Source organism: Micropterus salmoides, unplaced genomic scaffold (genome assembly GCF_014851395.1).
Source record: "Micropterus salmoides isolate LMB-PRFRI ecotype aquatic unplaced genomic scaffold, ASM1485139v1 Ms_hic_scaffold_3, whole genome shotgun sequence".
In the NCBI taxonomy this organism is placed as follows: Eukaryota; Metazoa; Chordata; class Actinopteri; order Centrarchiformes; family Centrarchidae; genus Micropterus; species Micropterus salmoides.
Window position 1 is genome coordinate 28,794,263 of NW_024042261.1, and position 22,999 is coordinate 28,817,261.

Genomic DNA, 22,999 nt, shown 5'->3' on the forward strand with positions numbered 1-22,999 from the left:
GTTTCTCACCTCTGTCATAGGCAAATGCAGTGTCAAGCCAACAACATGGTGAACACTTACTGTCAGAGGGGGCAACTGGAGCATTGTGGAAACTTGAGATTGTGACACAAAGACTGTGACAGGGACAATTAATCGCAACAGACTTTGGTTAGGGGGATCTTGAGAGGCCTGACCCCCATGCCCCTGTGTATGGGATGCCTCAAAGGGGTCGAGGACAGCCTCGGCTCAGCTCGTTTGTCAATACCGGGCCGCATCACACGCCATGCTGAGGAGGAGCAAGAGCCTCCGTAGCCCAGGGTCAAACCTTTCGTCCTGAACAGCAGGGACCTAATGCCAGAAGAAGCCCTTCACCTGACAGGGGGCTAATGATTACAGTCCAGATTTGGGGTATGGAATTTAAGAGAAAAGAAATAGATGGGGCTGCTTATGCTGCATTGTAGGCCTGCATATGATAGAATTGCTCAAGATGTTATTCTAAATAAGGAAAAAGACTATTTGTTTTACTATTTGTGAATGGGAATCCTGCAGTTCTGGCCATAGAAGAGAGAATTTTGAGGGCACCACAAGTAGGACAGGGTCACTCAGCGCCTGGGGAAGCAGACAAGCATGCAGTTTCGCCACTGGATAAAAATCCAACTCATTCAACAAAACATATTTTTCACTTAATTGACTCTTACAGATAACTGCTGCTATTTTCAAAGGAATTATGGGCCATTGAGCTTCCATAGATACCCTGCCTCCAGTGGCAACACTAGAATGTCTTTTACAGCCAGAGCAAAATCTCGGTGCGCTCTCTCTTGCATCTATTAATTTTCCAAGTCTTAATGGGATATTTTCATTGTACTGTGATGATTACTAATGTGCAGAGTATGTTATTTTGTGTTAAATTACACAAGTTAAGATCTCTATACAGGTCACATTATCCGCTCTAGACAATTTATACACTTCTGCGAGCACCATTTCCTTCAACAGTATGAATGAAAATAGGGGGAAATTAAAGAACACACATATTACTTTACTTAACTGAGGGCAGTAACTTCATTACAGATGGCAACGAAGAGAGCCTATGTAATCCTGGTAATCAATATCAGAGATAAATGTGACTTTCACTATGAACATACACCAAGGCTGAGAGGACTGCCACAATACAGGGGAATTAATGACCAGAAGGTCAGGTACCATAGTGGTATCCAATTTTAAGCACACATACCTAGTGGTGTATAATTTTATGAGTCAATGATTATAAGGATTCATCACACTAACTCTCAGCTAAAAGAGCTATGAGTGACAAGGTTACACTGTAGCAAAACTATACAGACCTGCAATGAGTGGCATGTACAAATGCAGCTTGACTGAGTGCTTTTATATTTGTTGTTTGGGATTCAACACTGGTCTTTCAGTTTGTCCTTGAATATCTTCAAAGAATCTCCTTGAATAACAATATGTCTGGGGTTACCATATCTTCAATTTCTGACTGCATCAAGGCAAAACTGAACACGAGTGTACCTTGTCTCCATGTCCCAGGTGCTCCGTCTTGACGTCAGACAGGGTCTTCCAGTTGGTGTTTCCTCCCCCACTGCCACCTTTCATCTCCGTCAGAGACTGTCCGTCCATTGTGTGACCCTCCTTGTCGTACCTACGTGAAAGAGAAGGAATACCACTGCTGATTTAACCTCAGTCCCAGATTCAAAGGGAATGTTGGTGTTTAAACCACTAGCACAGGAGTTTTGGACTGCCGGGAGGAGGAGGTTTTCAGGCCCGGGCTGAATTGTTCTTGTGAAGTTGGAAGTAATTTATTCCTGTGTTTTAAACAAGACTTGTGTGATGTTATACTGTGTTGAAATCGGTGAACAAAATGTTACAGAGGTATTATGCTATGCTATTATGCTAATTTTCAGGTTCAAAATCCTATTTAGGGGTTGTACCAGAACAGGTCAACATGGTTTAATTTTCAAAAAACACCATATTTTTTGTCATACTGCACATTGCTGCAGTTCCTCTTTTCACCCTGTGTTGAAGGCTTCGTTTTAGCTATGGAGTAAAAGGGAAAGGGCTGGACTACAAGCTGTTTTCAAGCAGTTCAGAGCAGAGTTTTCTGTGGGAGATGGAAACTCCCTTTGGGGTGGACTTTGGGCTTTTTCACTTTGCAAACCTATTACCTGCACAAAAAACGGTATATAACTCAAAGGACTAAAATAAAGGACACATTCAGAATCATTACTGCTAGTCGTTAACGGCGGATCACTTCATGCGTGTTTTTGTAAAATGGCCCTTTATTATGGGTTTGTATTTCTCTGTAATGTTACACTATTACTTATGACATTCTTTCTCAGCCCTGGAACTCAAACCATTTTCTGATCCCCCGCCAAAAAGTATATATTTAAATATTGTGCTTTCCTCTCCTCTCTCTTCTATCACTTTCTGCAGGTGTTTCTGGCTCTGGAGCTGTGGAGTCTGGATCTGTGGTTCTGAGTCACCTGCTGCCCCCGTGTTCCTGCACGACACCCTCTGCTACAATTATTATCTTTAACATTTTGATTATCATTAACACTACTATAAATATCTGTACCATTATTCATTCAGTCTGTACCTATATTACCTTTACTGCCCATACCCGTGTGTATATTGTGTAGGCTATCTCCCTCCCCTCTCTCCCTCCCTCCCTCTCTGTCTCTCTCACCCCCAACCAGTCGAGGCAGATGGCCGACCACCCTGAGCCATGGTTCTACTGGAGGTTTCTGCCTCTTAAAAGGAAGTTTTTCCTTGCCTCTGTCGCCTAGTGCTTGCTCTTGGTGGGAATTGTTGGGCTTCTGTAAATAACATCATAGAGTATGGTCTAGACCTGCTCTTTTATGAAAAGCACTCTGAGATAACTGTTGTTGTGATTTGGCGCTATATAAATAAAATTGAATTATTAAACTTCTATCATAAATGTGCGATGACCAACGACTACTAGTCCTTTAGAAAAATCTTTAGTGGTTAGGGCAGCCCTAGAAATAAATGTCGTCTTAATTTCTCAAGCTGGCATACCTATTGCTTGCTTTTGTCCACCCAAGATTTTAATATCTGAGGATCAAGATAATCATAATATTCACATTTAAAGGAGCTGAAACAACTATTTGAAAGTTTTGTTTTAAAAAAAAAAATATATATATATATATATATATATATATATATATATATATATATATATATATATATATATATATATATATATATATATATATATATATATATAAAAACTTAAAAATGCTAAATTGATGATCTAAATAGCTGTTAATTTTCAGTCAATTGACTAATCCATTCATCAAGCATTGGTTTCTGCTCTATATAGTTTAGTAAATTAAGTCTACAGCAAATCACCACATTTACCTACATAAAAATACATTTAGGAAAGCTGCATTTCCACTTGAAATATTCATAGAGTTGGTATGCCAAGGCCTACTTTTGGACTGCAGCTTTATTCATTTCAATGCATCTGAACCAAAGCAGGAGACACAATATGCTGCTGTTCACATGACTGTCAACAGACTGAAGGCTGAACATTAACAGTTGGCTTAAAAATAAAATCTTGTTTCAGGCAGAGCCTCCATTTGTGTTTGTCCAGGCAGGGATGGCTCAGCTCAGAACAAGGCAGGCTGAGAGGCTTGTGAAATGAATCTACAGCAGAGGGACAGATGAGCTGGCCAGGGTCAGGGCTGTTACTGTGATATCAAAAACCCATTTTCGCCCAATGTTCCCGGTAATTCAGAGAAGACAATAGGAAGAAGAAGAGGGAAGGCAATGTAGAAGGAGAAGAAAGATGGGTGGGAGGTAAAATGCAGTCATGGGTGGAAAAAAAATAACAGTTTAAAATGGTCACAGAGATCAATAAAGCTTACTAATCTGGCAGAGTGGCACACAATGTGGAGGTCAGGTTGTAAATACAGCGAGAGCATGCCTTGCTCCTGGAGGCATTACTAATTGAAAATATCCTCCATTAACGGTTCAGACTGTGGCCAGAGCAACACACAGGCTGCCAGTTCCCTACTCCTGACAAATGTGAACAATTCTTTATGGTGGCACCAGATTCCTCACTAATGTACCAGCACCACTTTGCTTACCCAGTAAAGAGCCTGCAAAATATATTCTGACAAATTTAAGTAGATAAAATGTAAATAAAATTTAGTGTCATGGCTCAACGTCTCTTCGAAGACACATGTTCTACAGAGGAGAAAAATGTAGTGACAACATAGCTGAGAAGATTAAAAATGCATCAAACCATAAAAAGGTAAGACTGCAGACTAGTAAGGCTTCACAGTGTTAACATGGCTGCTCTGGACATCTGACTTGACAGATACCCAAAAGGACTGTAAAATGCTCAACAAGATACCACCGTGACAGTACCCAGTTTTAAAGCTGCTCCTGCTGCTTTTATCATAGAGAAAGGGAGGAGCACAGGAAACAGACATGGGGTGGTAGACATTGGTCATGTTCAGAGACAAAAAGAGAACAAATTAGACAGGGCAGGAAATGTGAAACAGTCAACTGAAAGCAGGAAGACCCCAGCTTAGAGGAGCGTGGCTACAGTGAGACAGACTATAGATGACTGGAGGCTGGCAGACATGCATGTGCATAGACATGTCAAACGTCAGTGTGTCAGTGAACAAGGACAGGACAGGAGCAGAGACGTGTCAGGGGAAGAGGCAGAAGAGAATGATGGTAAAGTCTCAGTAAGCAGTGCTCTCAGCTCGGGGCTAAGGCTCTAATGCCTGGGCTGAGAGTGGCAAACGCAACACAAACATGATTACTCCATGTTGTGTGTGACATGGTGTTAGCCAGGCCATCTGTAGTGAGCGACATGTGGTCAAACATTGAGCTACCAGTGACTTAACAGAAGCCGCAGTGGTAGTTTATTTTGATGTAAACATGGGTGAACATGTTTTCCTTTGTTCTCATTTTGGCAGAATCAAAGCAAAGTGTTTATTTCTCCTAATAATCGACACACTGTAAAATAGGAGAGCAAAAATACAGCTATTTAACATTTACATGTCATTCCTACAGTTCTGCATGCATCAGTAGACTCTCACCAGTGTGTCACAATAGTTGAATGTTAATGAGTTTGTCTTATACAGAGGTCCTCAGAGTAAGTATATCATGGAAAAAAGAACTATTAAATACTTATTATGCACTGGGATAAAAATAGTGCAGTAAGGTAAACTCAACTCCCTGCTAATCTGTTATCTTGTGTTTCAAATAAACTTGATCTCTGCATATTAAATGTAGCATACATCAGAGCATTTCAAGTTAGAAAAACACTGAAGTTGCAATTCAACCTGAGCAGTATATGTGGTAAAATAAATTGTCTATAGAAAGTCAAAAACAAGGCTGCAACTAACAATTAGTTTCATTATTGATGAATCTGCCAATTATTTTCTTGATTAATCAATAATCGTTCTTTCCACAGAATATCAGAAAATAGTGAAAAATGTCCATTATAACTTCCTGATCCGAAACTAACTGCTTGTTTTGACCAAACAACTTGAAAAATGACTGAAACAATTAGTCAGTAATTAAAACAGTTGTTAAAGCAAGAATTACGGGTGTGGAAAATAATTCATTTCTAGATGCATCGCAATGCAGACTTTGATGATCCTGAATCGATTCCTTAGCAAGCGTCCTCTCCTCATTCTTCAAAGGACAGCTATGTGACAGGCAGCAGTAGGTGAAGGTGAAAGCAGCAGAAAATGAGCTAATACTAATAACAGCAACATCAGAAATCAAACTAGCAGGCTCTAAAGGCTCGAGCAGACTCCATGACTTTCAGCGTCGGCCGATGGCGGTGCTGTTCAGACTACAGAACTTGCCGTCTTGTGACGGTGAGTCTCTAAATCGTGGCGTTCACAGCACGTGACTGATCGGTGACAGAGGGTCTCACACACTACACAAGCTGACAGCGGCTCTGTCACCTTTTGTCAAGAACACATGTGAAATGGGAAATGGCACAAACCTACCAAACAGCTGTTGTTTGTTATTATAAAGATAGTAATTATATAGAGAAAGAATATGAGTGAAAGAATGGATTAGCACACGCAGGAGGAATAGTAGGAATAGTCTGAGCTACCGAGAGAGCTGGAGTGAAGTAAAAAGTGTTTTGTTGTGAAAAAGTAGCTGCCTGCTCTCATTGGCTGGATGTGGATGTCAAGTCGGCCGACACCTCCAGATATTTGGCATGCTAGATACCTGGCAGACGTCAGCAATGTGTCAGGAAGCTGTTGAGATGAGTCATTGAGTAGTTCACACAACAACTGGCGACCGCCAATCAACCACTGATTTACTCCCGATCACAGCCTGATGGTCGCTGAGGCAAATCGGGCTAAAAATCATGTAGTGTGAAAAAGGCTTAAGAAGTACTTTTGCTTGGCGGCAAGTTAAAAAGGTGCAGCTCCCCGACACCCAGTTAACAAATGACTGAGGTTACAACCATGGTTCGAATTACGGGGAGGATTGGGTGGGTCTGACCCCCCTAGTTAAGGCTTGGACTCAAAGGGGCAAAAACAACAGTTCAGGTACTGAACATCTGTACTGTAATTATTACCATATATTTCCCATAGTCATGCCTTATATTTAAGAATCTTGAAATACGATTAGAGAAACCCCTAAAATGGACCACACCATTTTCGAACATTGGTGTTAGCTGAACGTCTGTCTGCAAACATCACTCGCAGCGGCAGCTGCTCCTGTCCGGTGCATCACACGCTGGTGGAGACACTGTTAATGTCAGTAGTTAGCTATCTTTATAGCAAAGAAATTAGGGATTAGTTATTGTAGAGATACATTTGTTTTAACTGTGGAATTGCCCAAAAGAAATTCCCCAACAACTGCTTTATTGGACGCACATTACATCATTCACAGTCAACATGAGCAAGAGGAAAGGAGATATTTGCTAAAAAAAAAAAAAACGAACAACAAACGCACTTGTGTACATTTTCAGCTGAGGTCTGCGGCTTACTTTGGCTAGCCTTCAACTCAACAATCAAATCAATCAATCATGATTTCAGTTAAATGCTAAAGCTGCTGTTACTGTTACCTTGTCTGTGGTTCGCTGGCAGAACACGGGGTGCTTTCCGATCAGATGCCGTCATGCTGTTGCCGAGGCGACATTAGTTTCGTTTTACAGTGGACGGACGGTAACATTACAGAGTTGTTGTTTTCTTTAGCTTGAAATAATCCCATACTCTGGACACTTACTTCTTTGTCCCTTGTAATTTTCTCTCTTCCTCCACTTTGCAAACAGCGCCATTATAATCACGTCGTCTTCACAGCGTAAGCGCGATGTGCGACAGTATTAAATATCTGTGCGAAACAGTGTGCTGTATATGGATTAAACAAAGCGTTGTTGCATTTTAGTAATCGATTTAATCAATGAATCGTTTCAACCCCAATTTGCACAGCTGGAAGGATGAAAGTGTGAATGTGAAGAGTTTTACACTTTGGCAATACAAAGTTGGCAACCTGTGCAAGTAATCTCAAAAAGAGGGTGAGGGCACACAGCAAAGGGATGCTAACAATGCACTAAGACCCTAGACTAAACAAAGATCCAGATAATTAGTGCATTGGGCAGCTTTCTTACTTATAAGCACATTGGAAAGTGCTGAGCGGCACCACTACTACTCTGCAGGAGTTTGAGTCAACAGCCCACCAAGGATAGACTATTCATTTGAGGAAGTCCCAAAGGTCTGCGCCAAAACACAATCAAATTAAGACGCCTCCGCACGAGTAAAACCATGTTTCAGCAGCCTTGGCTTTATGCTAAAGGCATATCTTTGTTAGGCTGTGGGAGAAAAGGCATTGGGTTCTTCTGTGCAAGATAAAAAAATTATCAAAAGATTCATTCAGAGTTTAATTGATTTGCTTACTTGTTCTGTGTTCCTTAGTTCACACACACCGGCTTACAGAACAATCATTAAAGGACACACTTTGTGTATGGCTATCATCCTGAGACCCGGGCTTATCATCAGCACAACAAAACACATTATGTATTCAATAGCTCGCAGTCTTCCAATGAAAACACACACTAACAACTTGCTTATCACTAGATATCCCCTCTGTAACACAGCCTTAAAATAAAGATAAATAACTAAGGAGGCTATTCTCTCCATCCTCTTCACAGCATGAGGCTGGCTGGCCCAACACTCTCTTGCTGCATGACAATCCTGACTTCACGCTGGTTCTCACTTGGATTGATTTGGGCCCCGTGTACACCCGGAATTAATATGCGTCCTGGGTGAACCGATCAAAAGTGGACAGCTTTAGTACAGGTATGAATGCACCAGAGATCGCATTGAGATCCAATAGCTCAGACCACATTCAGAGGCATATGGCCACATTCTCTTCGTGTGTAAGCAAATGTGTCCTTGAACACAAGGTCACTTAAGAAGCATGTGAAGATGCTTTCTGCTGCCATGTTTGAGAGCTGCCCACTTGTGATCAGATCATCAAAGACCCATGCTAATGCCAGATATAAATAGGGCCCTGAATTGAAAATAATGAGTCAGGTCTGGCCTCCATCCAGCTGTGACTTTTAAACTATTCATTAGTGGAATGCGAACCTGCAGGAGCCCACTGTCTAAAGAGGACCCACATGGGCCAGCCCCTCTTCTGCAGTGGATAAACCAAACCAAAGATTTAAGCATCATTATCTCTGGGTGTCCAAGTGAGAAGTGACTGGAGGAAGTGTGGAACATCCTTCTGGCATTAAACAGGAGTACAGAGAGAAAAAAGTGAAGAGCCTATGCTACAGCAGGGATGTGGAAATGTGATTCAGGACTTGTTGGTGTTCACGTAAAAGAAAGCAGAAAACCCAGGAGTGGTCCTGATAATAGAGCGCTGTCTATCACTATGCAAATATGAAATTATCCCATCACAAAAACACTTAACGGCAGTTCACAGTAGCTAGCATTCTGAGAAATGAAATAAAAATACATATTCAGAGAAGCCAGAGGCTGGTACTAAAACCATCATCAAGAAACCATGAGCCAAGACATCTGATTAAAAGAGGCACATTTGAGCATATTTTGTGATTTTCCTCTTTCTCACCTGCAAAGTAGTCACATTTGACTGCTCTGATTATGCATATGAGATCCTCAATCATGTAAAAATACTCACAGCAACATTTGTCAAGGCAGCATAAGAGACTGCACTGGACAGCTCCGTGTTGCAAGCACCAATCTGGTTGTTTGGTTTTTTTTCTATAGACAGTACACACAAAAGGTATAACGATCAAGATTAACTTAAAAATTGCCCGGAGTTCTCCTTTAAGTAACAACCCCCACCTCAGCCCATGTGAGCACTGACTATCAATCATGTGCCAACCTGTACAACTTCATATAGCCATCTAACAATGTGTCCCTCCCCTTTAAGCATTGATTGTTTAAAGGGTTTGTTTAAAAAGAGATAGCAAATACATCAAAAGTGTATTTTTATCCTAACCTCTGGCAAAACATACATATTGTGCGTTCTTATTTTGAGTCATGTTGTACACCAAGTAGAGTTAATTTAGAAAACAAGGAATCAAGGTACTGGCACATGAGCCCAAAGAAAAGATGAAAGCTTGAGTCTTAAATATTTCTCTATTCCACTGCAAGAAAAGCAAACAGAAAATCTTCAAGGAATAGTCGCATGTCTTAATTATATTAGTGCACAATCCTACAACTCTGCATTTGGCTGTAGTACTTCTAACAGATTCAACTATAGTACAATATGCATGACTTCATGTACACAGATAATCACTCTTATTTTAAAGACAAAGATATTTTCGCTAATTTCCACATAATCCTATGTGTTCAAGTGAAGGCATACACCAAGAGAAAATAAATGCTGCAATCAACATAATCACACAGAAATTAGTCTGGATTTCATTTCATCTGGAAAGGCGATTAGAGGGGTAAAGAACACATTTCCACAGATTAAGTATGATTTCCATTTATATGTAATGCTTCATTGAAGCACCACCCACATTGTGGCTAATGGGGGAAAACTAATCTTGATAATGAGAATCAGAGCATGAACTCTAGCAACTTGGGAAATGGAAACTCGCCATTTAAAGTATTAGACGTCTACAATTTCAACAGCAATACTTGCATGTGAGAAGTTAGCTTCCAGCAGGAGAAATAAATAAGAAAAAGCCTTGCAGCATTTAAAGTACACCATGTTTCATACCTGCAATAAAAACACCCTGTCATGGGTATACAATTGCTAGAACATAAGCAATTTTCTGCACTGCATTATCTATGAAGCTCAAGCTCACTTACCAGCCTCTGAGCTTATATGCCTCAGGGATGTCTGGGTTGATCATCAGGGTGCTGCTGAAGGATGCAGAGAGGGACCGGCCTCCAAAGTCTGAAAGCTTTGCTGCCTTAATGGCTACAATGGGCTGCCCAGAGCCCTCAAACTTTTCTGCCTATACAAAACAGGAGATATGACAGAATCGTTAAAACTGGGTTGTTACTTGTATAGATTTCTTCTGTTTCTTGGTTTGTGTCAAGTTATATGTTGGTATTTTGTACAACAAGATTAAGAAGCTACATAATCTGGCAGTACAATGAGGCTGTACTTACGTACAGTGGAGCTTTGAGCTATATGGTAATATACACAGCATGCTAAAAAGCTCAAAACAACAAGGCTGACACGCGGACAATTAGCAGATATAATGAATAAATCATTATGTAAACCACTGAGCACAGTGCTACAGCAGAGGCTGATGGGAATGTACTTTAGTTTTGCAGGTTTTGGTGATAAATCAAAGAATTTGACCTGATGGTATACAAACAATTATTTATTGTTTATTACAATGTATCTAGTGCTGAACATGAATGTCAGTACCAAATCTAATGGCAATGCATTTAATAGTTTAAACATTTCAACGTGGGCGGGCAGTAAAGCTGCAGAGATGAGGAAATATCTCTAACACCTGCTTTTTGGCATAACCATTGTTCTTTATAAACTGTACATCTTGTGTACCTCAGCAAGTCCCTCTGGAAAAGAGGGTATGTGTCGAACAAACAAACAGGAAACCGTGTGCTTCTTGTCAGGAGGAAAGAAATGGTGGCGGACTCAGCACAGTCCCTCTGAGCCACAGGTAAAAATCAACTGCTAGAGCACAGTTGCTTCATCACCCCTTGACAGGGAATTCAGTCAGCGATTAAAACCACATTCTCCTCCATTAAACACTGCACACATTGTTAAAGGTATTTGATTTTCAAACTGCTGAACACTGATCAGCAAATGTGTTGTACAACTTTTCTAATTAAAACACATTTTTGACATACTCACCAAAAACTTAATGCTTCACAGAAGGTAGCCTTTACTGTAGGCTTTTTGTTCTGCAATAGCTCGTGTCATTGTGTTCACCCCCTGCATGTGTGATCTAGCTTTAGTTTAGCTTCAGTCAATTTATAGTAAATGGTCTAAACCATTCTCCATCAAATTAAAAACAGTTGCTCTCAGATGTTAACATTTAAAAAGTGTTCGTAGAAGGAAAGCGCAAACATTGCAATAGGCATGTCTATGCATTAAAAAGGTTGGTATTGATTTCCACCGCCCATTTAAAAAACTCCAGAGACAAAACCCCTACCCCATTACATAATTTACTCTCCATCTAACGTCTATACTCACTTCCTCTCCCCACAGCGTGACAGTCACCAACTTCCCTGACATGTCCATCAGACTAAGCGTCCTCTTGGACACCTCTTTGTTGGACTTGGTGGTGAGACGGGTCACTTCATCTACACTCTTACACACTCCAATCACATCTGTAATGGAAAACATGAATCAGTGTTACATGTTATCAGGCACAGATCCATTTTTCTATTTGTAACCTGATTGATTTGATTTGACTTGATTGACAGTCAAGCAGTGCCAATGAGATTTTACAACATACCACATTTGACATTTGGGAGAAGACCATGACAACATATGGTTTAATTTCTCAGACAAACAGATTGTTCCCACATACACATTTCAAACATATTGATTGCGGTGTTAACGCCCTCATGTCACTCTAGGTCCCACTGTTCCCTGTGCAAATTGGCTCTTGGGAAATAAGTGATTCATTCATTTGAAATCAGGTGTGACGTCACTGGCCTGTGTACCAGGCACTTACATCCATAATGTAGGAGAGAATCCATGAAATAAAGTTTGTCATTCCCACCACTGCACTTCATCAAGCATACTTTGCTGACTAATGCAATCATGCATGATAGATGCAGAGCCATTTATTTGTAAAGGTGCAAGAGTGACAGCACTAACAATACTCATCAGCTATAAAAGGATTTTAAATGTATTTAACCATGATGAACAAAATCTCACGTTTGATGCTGACTGGTACGCTGGAGAGAAATTACTTAAACAGCAGTACAAGGTGCGGTCTTCATTAAAAGAATTACAAGCAGACTCATTACTTCATTTTACCTGTGACAGCAGGTTCTCATTTTCTCATCGGCTCTGCCATAGGGCCCAAAGTCAATCTGCACTACAGGCTATTACTGTCATCAGTATTATTAATACCACTTTTATCTCTCTGCTCATGTACTGTAATTGCCTCAACCTCCTAGCATATCTGGCTCTACTTTATGCTACAAACTCTATCCCCTGCTTATGATAGCTTATTACTGGGTATTTGGGAACTCCTCAGTAGGAGCTGGGCTTGGAGCATCATTTGGTTGGTTTAGGTTTTTCACAATACACATTGCAAATTGTGATACATTTAGGCCACAGAGCCTCCATAAAAGGAAAACAATGTGCACTTAAACACCAGGAAATATAGAAGGCATAAGCATATAACTGTTGTTTTGTGCATGGTACATTAACTAATGGGCAATAATGTTATCGCTCTCCTATGCATTGTGTTACACAACTCTGCTCATTTGTTTAAAAAAGGCACAGAATACATGAGACAACATCAAAACTAATGTTTCAAAAAATGAGGTGTCAAAACATGAACACATTTCAAACAGAACCTAGAATAACGCCCTGTGGTTGAATGCCTCCGCCAACCAGTTAAGTTGCAGTTAACATCCACGTCTGGGGTGGCGATGGCGCAGGGATAAGACAAGTCTTTGTTGTGAGCAGGGTTCAATTCCCACTGCAACAACAATCAACCAATGTGTCCCTGAGCAAGACACTTAACCCCTAGTTGCTCTAGAGGCGTGCGACCACTGACATATATAGCAATTGTCAAAGTTCGCTTTGGATAAACATGTCAGCTAAATGACAAAAAATGTAAAATGTCTGTCCAGACGCTCTATAATGTATGTAGTGAATACTTGGAAGGTTAAAAAAAACTAAACATTTTGGCTAAATTGACAGGTTCTTGGTACGACTCTTGCTTAGGTTAGATTTTTAAATGTATGTTGAATAAATGACTTATTTAAATACATTACGTAGTCATCTTTTCAAATCTCCCATCACCTTTTAGCACTGTCTTATGTTGGGCCATATGCAATCTGTGTTACAGTTTTTTTTAAATGTTCAGTTCTGCGTTTCCGTCTGTGATTCCGTTATCACAGAAATTAAAGGGCCCTACCATAATGCTGCCATCAGTCTGTCGCTGGCCCATGCCAACCCACCGTCAGAGAGACACTTGGACACGGGCCCCATCAAAAGATACTTGTCAATGGGCCTAACAATATCTATAGAGGAAATCCTGTAATGGCACATGTCGGGTTGAGAAATGAATGTGTAAATCATTAATTGTGCTTCTTACCAACAATGGCATCTTTGTCTCTGTTCTCTAGGTCACCGATAGAGACAAAGTCACACTGCACCATGGGAATATCAGAGCTGTCATCACAGGGGATGACGGTGGACTCTCCATTGAGTGTCATCTCATAGTCATTCTTCACAGACGTGTACTGCTTGTTGGCGATCTTCAGGGAACCCTTGGAGACGTAATAGACCTGATGCATACATATGGATGACCCCGTGTTAATCAGAGATAGGGGGGAGTATTTCACCTGACTGAAGGGTGCAGACAACATACGACTTCAGACAGTCGGGGGGGGAATAAACAAAGGCTGGCAGATGATCATAAGCCTCTTATTGTATGGTACAGTGTAGCCAGATGACTCATTCACAGTCTCCGTGGTTTTAACTCACAAAGTACTGGCAGCAGTTGCAAGAACAGTCCGCGGCCAAATCAGTCTTCAACAGTGCAGTGAAAGACAGTTTTGGCAGATAATTAGGACATACTGGATCATTATCTGGAGGAACATCTTACCTTGCCAACTTCAATAAGGCCAAAGAACTTGTCCACCTCTTGGTTGAAACCAGTCACTCGTATCTCTCCCTGTAATAAAATGTAAACTTTGATTAAAGTAGGTCAGGCACAGTAAAAAGATTTCCAACTCATGACATCTAATAGTTTATTTACTTTAACATTAACAAGCCAACAGTGGGACCACAATAACACTCACACTCTCATCCACAATCTCCATGGAGAAGAGTTTGCCATCACCACGAGAGTTGCTCCATGTGCGGATGCTGCTCTTGTTGGTTACACGGGCACGGATGGTCCACCTAACGGACAGAGACACGTCTGAGGTGATTCATATCAGTGTTCATTTTTATAGCCAGAATGTAAGCCTACACACATTTTTAAGTAATTCATTTATTTACCAAATCAACCTTTAAAAATTAAAATCTGCCCCCTAGGATTGCATTCAACTATATAGGTGGATAGTGTGCCTACCTTCAACATGCAATACTTCACATGCTTTTGCTGGTGCTTAATAGGTTTTTGTTGCATTTATTTGCTTTTCATTTTGTTGTTTTTATTATAAATGTGTGCCATGATGTGATGTTACTGTCCCAAACAAGGAAAACATAAAATTTTTGACATGACATTTCCCACTGACTGGGAAAGACACTCACTTGGACTGATAGGGGTTGAGGCTGGCGATGGGCACAACTTTGGAGCTGCCGCCTGGTGTACTGGGCATCGCAGAAGGAGCCTTCTTCCCAAAGTCTTTATTGAAACCTCTGTGCACTGTCGGAGGAATGAAGACAGAAATAAATGATCCATGAAGAGCAGTGATGGAGAGAAGTCAAGAGAGGGACATACATTATTCATCGGAGACGTATTACAAAAAATCCAATTTCTTTGGATTGCAACTGCTTGATGACTGTAATTATCTCACTTCATGAGGGAAGTTTCATCAAAGAAAAACCCAACGACTTAAAGTACATTAACCACCGTTGACTCGAGCTGAGCAAGAGGAAAGACTCAAACAGGAAACAGAAATCTTGTCAAACCAAGTTGTTGGAGATGTGTGATCCAGCATTTTGGTGAGAAGGATGATTCACATTTCACAGAATCAGGGCAGAGTGTGAAATGCTTTAACAAACTGAAGCTGCTCTTCCCTAAGAGAGCGGTGCCGCCTGACTCTGAGATTTTCCATTTGAACAAGCGCTGCACATTTGATTTGTGTGCGACTCACGCGGAGGATTAAAGTTCAAAGTGTCCACTTAAGTCCTCCCACTTTGCCAACCACTGCACTTCTGGTAATTAAGCCCCCAGATCAAGCAGCGCACACAGAGAAATGAACAATGACTGTGCTGATGAGGAAGGTGCTCGCCACAACCTCAATTCCCACACGGCAGATTAGACGGATGAATACCTGCTATGACACAGTAGAAGACAGCAAAACCCTTCTGACAGCTGGATTGTACATTTCTCCTGGTCCAAGTTATTTGCGATACTGTGATCCACTGCTTATCTTTGACATAAACAACTGTCAGTGTTTCAAAAATAAATCTGTTCATGGGGGTTAATATACACTCTCCAGGTAGTCTTTTCTACTACGTGTTTGCTTGTCTATGTATTCTTCTGTGCATCCACAAAAAGATAAACAAAATGACTGACATGCACAGGCAGAGACAGCTGCCCATCAACACAGGATCATAGTTGTTAAAGTTTGTGATACCAAGCATTCACATGAAAAAGGGGGAGCTCTGTAGAATGACTGTCAAGAACACTGAAAAAACTCTGGAGAACGGCTTGAGAAAGCTAAAAATGAAATGTTTTCCAACGGGGCTGTCAAAATTACTTGTGTCCTGCAAATCTGTGGGTCACCCAAATTATAGAAAGCAGTAGAGAAATGCCACCACCTGGTGGTTAGTTCATGCTCAAGAGTAAAAAAAAAAAAACATGCACTCTTTCACACCTTCATTTCTGTTTTGTGGCTGTAGTGGAGGGCGGTTTTCAGGGATTGGCACTGACTGGGGTCCTTTCATCTGACCTGCAAGAAAGATATGACATTAGTATTAGCCTGCACTGACACTATGACCCATTATGTATGACTAATGTGTATATAAATATCAATCACAATACTTAACCATATTCACTGAGTCCAAATATAAGCAGCAAATATTAATATGAAGCCTTACCTTCAGTGTAAGGAGTAGGGTCACCTATTTTTCCAGCAACATCTTCAGCAGGCTTGATGACATCAATTTCCAAAATGATTACCACCCGTCTGTAATAAGACCTCACTATAAACTGCAGGAAATAGCCTTCAAGAGAATAACTATGCTCATAACTATACAGAGTGGGCAAAAATCTTGATATAAAACATCAGAAATGTTCAAAAAAGGTGCGTACCGTCCATCCTTCAGTATATTGGTCACATGCTTCTTCAGAATGCAGATGCAGTTCGGGGTCAGTGTCTTCTCCTCAGCCATGCAGTTCAGCTGGGTTGAGAGCATGAAAGCTACAAAAGGGTGTAGAAAAGTCAGAAAAGAAATTTAGACGGGGATAGCCCGGGTTAATTCAGCAAATGGGGCTCTTCAGAATAGCTGCCACAAGGCATTTAAATGCCGAACTCGACATCTTGAAGGATTGTTACTGTCTAAATACTGGCAACCACTTTAGTATTTGTTAAATAATCATAACATCAAATCTAAATATCAACCAAAACAATTGCAGTAACTTGTTTTTACATATCACACGGTCTGTTTTGGATCCAGATCTGCTCTTCCTATATTTAGGTAAAAGCTGTGTGAGAAATTATGTACTGTTGGGGGGGAGACTTACAGGACAGAGTGTGCTTTCCATCACTCATCATCAGCCGAAAACGAGCTGGACCACTTCCTCCATCAATCTTGCGAATGTTCTGAAAGGTGATTTGAAAGTGAAACTCTTCATATCAGTATTTAAAAATATTCCTCTTCCAAAATATTACGTTTGTCCGGTCCTATGACAGCATTTTTTTTAGTTTTAGTAAAAATTTAAACACATAATTCACCACCTATGTTAGTACAGCTACTTAATTTCTGTAAATAAAACTCTACACAAGCTCATCATTGAGCTACACAAGCTCAAGCGTTTCCTTGAGTATCCCATGCTGCCGAAAATGCGCTGGTAACAACTAAATATTGTAGTATTTTAAATTATAAGTTGTGTGTCCTGAGCTGAGGTTTCAGAAACGTTTCCACCCTTAAGAGTATTGTTACCCAGCATTGGTTTGCATCAGCTCAAATGTAACGTTACGAAATGACAAGGAGGATTTCAATGAACTGTTCCCATGTAACGTTACAGAAATAGTGGCTGAACTTTAAGGACATATAGTCTCAATCCAAGTTCTGCGTTATTACTTACCACCAACTGAAGCACTGCGTCAGTGCAACCTGAGCCATTTGATAGAGCCTAGAATCACAAAGTTATTTAAGTTAGCTTCAACCATTTGTTGTCAAGTTCGATATTTGACTATGTTTCATCTTCAAACATTTCAAAACACCCCCCCCTCCCCAAAGATAGCCGTTATTTAACGTTAAATTTCAACGTCGACTTGACCACAGAAAGCATTTTTTATGTTACGCACGTTAACAAGACTGCTCATGTTACCGTACATAAAGCCAAGTCTCTCAATTACAGAAAGTATCTAACGTTAAGCATGCAGAACAAACGACTGCTAGCTTCTCCGGCTGAACAAAGAATGCAATTCAAACTGTAACTTACCTAACGTTAATGTTAACGTTAACGTTTGGAAATCACCTTCTAGCGTATAATTTATACTGAAAAGATTAACCTTACCTCTATGGCACCCTCTGAGAGCTTCGTCATGTCTGCTAGGAGGTGATTTTAACGACAAAAAAACAACTATACTAATGTATTAGCTGGACAGCCAACTCTCTGGTTCAGCCGCTGATAGTACTCAGTGAATTGTGTCGGTGGCGCCAACAGCTTGGACAAGCGCGCGAAACTTCGTATGTGCTGCTCCAGTTTCCGTTTCCGTTCACAGATCTGACGTCGGTTTGCAGTCTGTCAGTACGGTGAAACTGTTGGCCGAATGCACTCAGTAAAACTGATCGAAGACCAGCTGCATGAAAGTCAGCGCCAACATAACGTGACGTCAGGCGCTTACTAAGATGCGTTCAAAGCCAGGAGAAAATGGGAGGTTTCAGTCTCCACTGTAATTAACAAATGTAAACAAAGCCTTGAATGTCCATATTTTTTATTTTGACTTACTTTTACAGTTTTCCTCATGCTAATATAGGCTACAACCAATGGCCATTCACACACTTAGTAGGCGATCTTTGAGAAAGCTATGCAAGAAGAAAGAATTTCCCTTTATTATTTTACCTCGCAAACACATGTACTGAGGAATTAATATTTTAGATGTAGTAGACAATGTGTTGCTATAAATTAATAATAAAGTTAATAATGACTGTAACTAAAACATTTTTTGTAAAATATGTGATAAGACTGCAACACCCAATTGTTTTTTATTGCAGTCAATAATTGCCACCACTTTATTATCAATCACTTGTTTTGTCAAAGAGAGGAGCACCACCAAATATTAGTTAGTTACTTCCCACAGCACCTGAAAAGGTAACTCTATTAAGTTAGTTACAATCACAGACTGCTGGCATTTTAATAAAATTGGCCATGTTAAATTGCCATCAGCAATCTACAAATGTCTGTTGTGTCTTTTCTCAGTTTATTCTGTGCATGAATTTACCTTCAGATTACAGTAACAGACAATAAAACCCAGAACCATGTTCTACTTCAAATCAATTCAGTTTATTTTCCTATTGGATAACATTGTTAAAATTTCAACTACATACAAAATGATGCAGTAATGCTGTGACAATGGCCCTACATTTTGACATGTCGGAAATTTAGTGTAATCAATTAACTCGAAAATGAAGAGAACTTTAACTATGGGTATAAACCATTTCTTGAATCTAATTGTAATATTAAGAGTTACTTGACCAGGATCTAATGCAGCAAAACTGTAAATATATTTTTTACAATGGATACTAGGCTCCTCAGTATGTTTATTCTACAATGAAACAAAGGAGCAAATGAAACATTTGTTTTCACGCACATTTTGATCCAGCTAAGTGATAATGTACATTTAATCTGTACAATCATAGAGGTCTTGGTCTGGGTTTTCCCTGGGACAGCTGTGCGGGAAGTAGTCCCTATTTAGGTGGGCCTCCAAATGAGCCAACATTATTCTTATCAATTGGGAATCCCACTTTATCTTTGTTTCCGGGTTCTCCTCTCTGCAAGATAGGAGCTCCAGGATTTGGGTTGTTGATGACACCCAAGAAGATCGGCACTTGAGTCATATCGTCCATAAGGGCAAAGAAGAACGGTTGGCTAAGGTGGAAAACAGGGTTGGACGCCCGTGAGATGACCACAGTGGTGGCTGCAGCAGCCTCTGCACCCTCCTCATTTATCTCCATGCTGGACTTGTGCATCACACTGGACACCAGCAGGGGGCCGTCTGCCATCTCAGCTAAGTTGGGACTGGAGAACATCTCTCCAAGGCCTTACACAGAGCAGAGAGGGAAGAGGCAATTCAAGGGACAGTATGTGTTTTCACCTTTAGTCTGTAGCATGTTCAAAACTTTCATCAAATAATAAGAATTTATGAATTTGTGTGTGGTGAAAATAACATAACAAAGACCAGGGGAAATAATGCCTTCTTACCCAATTTGATAAAAACATCCTGTAGCTCTTGAGCATACTCCAGTTTGAATTTGGGGACTTTAACTTGAACCGCCCTCTCCTTGGGCAGACGATTATACAGGTCTGAGACATTCAGCTTTGCATAAAGTGAAGACACATTCACCTGGCCGGACAGAGGCATCACCACCAACAAGCTCATGGACGCCTGGAATGGGAAGCTCGCTACCTGCACAAGTAGAAAGAACAGTGTGTTTTTTAAAATGGCAGCTATGTTTGTAATTATATGATAAGATGTATGAGTGTATTTTGGGGACAGTGATTAAACTGTAAAACTGTATTTTACCTGAGCCTCCAGTTCATTATCAATAAATAAACTCAAGGGGTGTTTGGCATCTTCCATCACTTCAACATCAACCATGTGCTTGTCGTCAAGGTAGAACACACCTCTAGAGGTAAAGCGCGCGTCAAATCGAGCTTTCCATTCTCCTGTGGGTAGTGTGGAAAAGGGGTCTCCATTTTAGTCAGAACAATTCAAACGTACAGTAACATGTGAAAATGGAAAACTTGCAAATACAGGAAACTTCATTTCAACTGGGATCTTTGGGAAATGAGTATTCTCAGCAAACATGGCATCTTAGAGTAGCAGCTAATTTTATGAACATGGTGGCGTATCACCTTTGAAATGGACAGCATTAATGAGCATGAGGAGCAGATTGGGTGGTAAAGCAGACAAGAATTCTGTCATCTTTCCATTTGTTGCTTTCTCTACCCAGTCGTTTATCTGCTGCAGGCTCTCCAAGACTGCTGGCTCTGAGTCATATAACCGTTGGGATTCATGGATGAAGTCTTGCTTTGGTTCAAACCCTAAAACACAGAAATATACACTCTTTAAGGCTCTACTGATTCATTCATTCATTAATCTCTTCTATGTAAGTCAGCATTAGTAACAAGATAAATTATAACTAAATGAATGTTTCCGTAAACAAGAGGTGTGTAGTCTCAACTAGTAGTATAGATTAAAATGATTGGGACAAAAGTCGTGTTCTTAAGTATGTATTTAACCTTGGCGCAGGAAGATCCGTGTGGCAATTTGCAGGTCACTTCTGAGCTGCACAAAGACATTATGCAGAGACTCATGGTAGCAGGGGACAGTGTGCTCGTGCAGATGATGCATCAGCAGCTCCTTTGTCTCGTTTACTGCACCTGGAAACAAGAGGGGTGCAATTGATTATAAACAGTGTTTGTCTCCAGATGACTATAAACTACCTGACACAATTCATCAGTGAGTGGTAATTACATCTTATGTGTAGAAAACAAGCTGTTTGTGTCATTTAAAACCTGCAGCAGACATACCTAAAGCCAGTTGGGAGAGCGCTAATGCTATGCTGAAGGGAGATATGATGACATTTGGCTGCTCTGGCGTTGTCTCCAGGTTCTGTAGCAGCTGCATACCCAGTTTCTGAATGGCAGCAGCAATGGCCTCCCTGGACCGTGGGCTTCGGCCGATAGAAAGACAGCCTGCATCTTGCTCCTCCTCTGATGAGCCCCCGTTGGGCCTACTAGTTATGGTTGTTGCAATTACAGGCGCTTCTGTGGTATCTGCAGTTTCTGGTTGTGCTGTACTTATGTTTTCTAGTATCTAATGACAGGAATAGGAGAAAACGTTAAATTCAAGGAGACATTTTTCACTTTGGATGACCAGAACACCACCATGACACAACAAGCACAGTGACAGAAAAAGCTACCAAATTCTAACCTCTTTGGGGTGGCTGGGCATTAAAGGAATGAGAGGCACCAAAGGAATTGACTCATCTTCTGCCACCTCACCATTCTGTTGAGTGGAAAGATAGTATAAAACAACAATCTATACAAGCGTTTCATAATCAGCACAGATTATAATCATCTAGCATAATTTTAAAAGTGATTTATTTATAAATCAGTGATTTACAGTGACTCCTTGGTTGCAGAGACAGATCAACAGGAGTGTCAGACGAAGGTCCATGTCCTTACAACGCAACTGTAAAAGAGAGAAATTATGTTGGCTGAAAATAATGTGTGGCCTGGTCACTTTTATGAGGCAATAAATATACATCTCGTGTTCAAACCTCTTACAACACAGCACTCACCTTTTGTATTTAGTTTATTTGCTGTATTGTCAGCAGGTCTCAAACGCGTTCGCTTTACTTAATCACTCTCTCTTTTAAAGGAACCCAGATCATCTGGAAATATGCCTAAAACATGGGAGTCGCGCAAAAGATGTAAACGGGCACCAAAATGTGTGCTAACCACATCTGAGTATTGCAGATTTATTTTTCAAGAACATGGGTATTGGCTTTGCATTTTAAAGGACAGAAAATCCACTTTTCAATTTTGATTATCAATGCATCGTGGTGTCGAATCTGTAATCAATCCAACATAATATGGACAAAAAAAAAATAAGTCAAAAGTAGGGCACTGTACTGGTACCATAGCCCCTTTTGCAGACCTTACACAAACATGAAAACTCCATGAACTGAGTAATATTTAGCATTTTCTACCAAGTCTGCAAATAACTGCAATGTACAGAAGTGTCACAATACATTTATCAAAATATATTTAATCTTACCTTAAATTTAAATTAGAAAAAAAAAATGCTGCCTTGTCCAAAAAAGGAGCGACACAGTGACTGTGGATGACAGAATTCCTGAGAGTGAAAGATTGGCAGTTGCTCAGCAAACAGTTAAATATCAACTTACATTGATCGGGGCCTCGTTTAAGCCACTATTTGTTTGTAAATGTAGCTACTGAGACTCATCAGGGTGAAATATTGAAGACCGACACTTAGCTATTTTGCATGTCAATGGGCAGGTGATAATATCTGCTCAGTTTTATGTCTTCCCCCTTGTGCTTGTAGGTTTCCCTATTAGGTCATCTTTAGCTGGCCTTAACCTAGAACAACTAATCTATCTGATGTTTTGATTCCAGTGCTTCGTCATATTGGAATCTATTTTATCCATGAGTTGTACTCTAATCTGTGGAGACAGTGAGTTCTTGTAAAGAACT

The 22,999-nt window shown here is 40.4% G+C and overlaps 2 protein-coding genes across 3 annotated transcripts in view; both read right to left on the bottom strand.

Moving 5' to 3' along the window:
- The window catches only part of rpa1 (replication protein A1), a 31,435-nt gene extending 13,207 nt beyond the window's left edge, over positions 1 to 18,228 (bottom strand). Inside the window, exons 1-13 of the mRNA XM_038692856.1 lie at positions 18,071 to 18,228; positions 17,636 to 17,683; positions 17,072 to 17,150; positions 16,640 to 16,748; positions 16,426 to 16,514; positions 16,203 to 16,277; positions 14,911 to 15,025; positions 14,454 to 14,556; positions 14,258 to 14,326; positions 13,745 to 13,937; positions 11,656 to 11,792; positions 10,293 to 10,441; positions 1,507 to 1,636 (exon numbers count right to left, since the gene is read on the bottom strand). Of these exons, the coding sequence (XP_038548784.1) occupies positions 1,507 to 1,636; positions 10,293 to 10,441; positions 11,656 to 11,792; positions 13,745 to 13,937; positions 14,258 to 14,326; positions 14,454 to 14,556; positions 14,911 to 15,025; positions 16,203 to 16,277; positions 16,426 to 16,514; positions 16,640 to 16,748; positions 17,072 to 17,150; positions 17,636 to 17,683; positions 18,071 to 18,100 (1,326 nt within the window). The 5' untranslated portion in view covers positions 18,101 to 18,228. The remainder of the gene's footprint in view (positions 1 to 1,506; positions 1,637 to 10,292; positions 10,442 to 11,655; positions 11,793 to 13,744; positions 13,938 to 14,257; positions 14,327 to 14,453; positions 14,557 to 14,910; positions 15,026 to 16,202; positions 16,278 to 16,425; positions 16,515 to 16,639; positions 16,749 to 17,071; positions 17,151 to 17,635; positions 17,684 to 18,070) is intronic.
- Positions 18,229 to 19,038: 810 nt separating this feature from the next.
- serpinf2b (serpin peptidase inhibitor, clade F (alpha-2 antiplasmin, pigment epithelium derived factor), member 2b) lies at positions 19,039 to 22,799 on the bottom strand. 2 transcript variants are annotated; one of them, XM_038692859.1, is made up of 10 exons: positions 22,563 to 22,799; positions 22,084 to 22,188; positions 21,906 to 21,974; positions 21,714 to 21,788; positions 21,311 to 21,596; positions 21,020 to 21,160; positions 20,633 to 20,821; positions 20,301 to 20,443; positions 19,979 to 20,183; positions 19,039 to 19,817 (listed from the first exon to the last, which is right to left on the bottom strand). In XM_038692859.1, exons 3-10 carry the CDS (start codon positions 21,957 to 21,959, stop codon positions 19,465 to 19,467), a joined length of 1,446 nt encoding a protein of 481 aa, XP_038548787.1. In that variant the 5' UTR covers positions 21,960 to 21,974; positions 22,084 to 22,188; positions 22,563 to 22,799; the 3' UTR covers positions 19,039 to 19,464. The 2 variants fall into 2 exon arrangements, with proteins under 2 accessions (XP_038548787.1, XP_038548786.1); XM_038692858.1 differs by lacking the exon at positions 22,084 to 22,188.
- Positions 22,800 to 22,999: the final 200 nt, after the last annotated feature.

What these genes read in the sequence shown, in the direction of transcription:
- serpinf2b (XM_038692858.1), bottom strand. Translation starts at nt 21,959, where the DNA reads ATGGACCTTCGTCTGACACTCCTGTTGATCTGTCTCTGCAACCAAGGA. An exon ending in TCTGCAACCAAGGAGTCACT is followed by an intron (nt 21,789 to 21,905) that starts GTAAATCACTGA and finishes TCCACTCAACAG; the next exon opens with AATGGTGAGGTGGCAGAAGA. An exon ending in ATAATGAACTGGAGGCTCAG is followed by an intron (nt 20,184 to 20,300) that starts GTAAAATACAGT and finishes CTACTTGTGCAG; the next exon opens with GTAGCGAGCTTCCCATTCCA.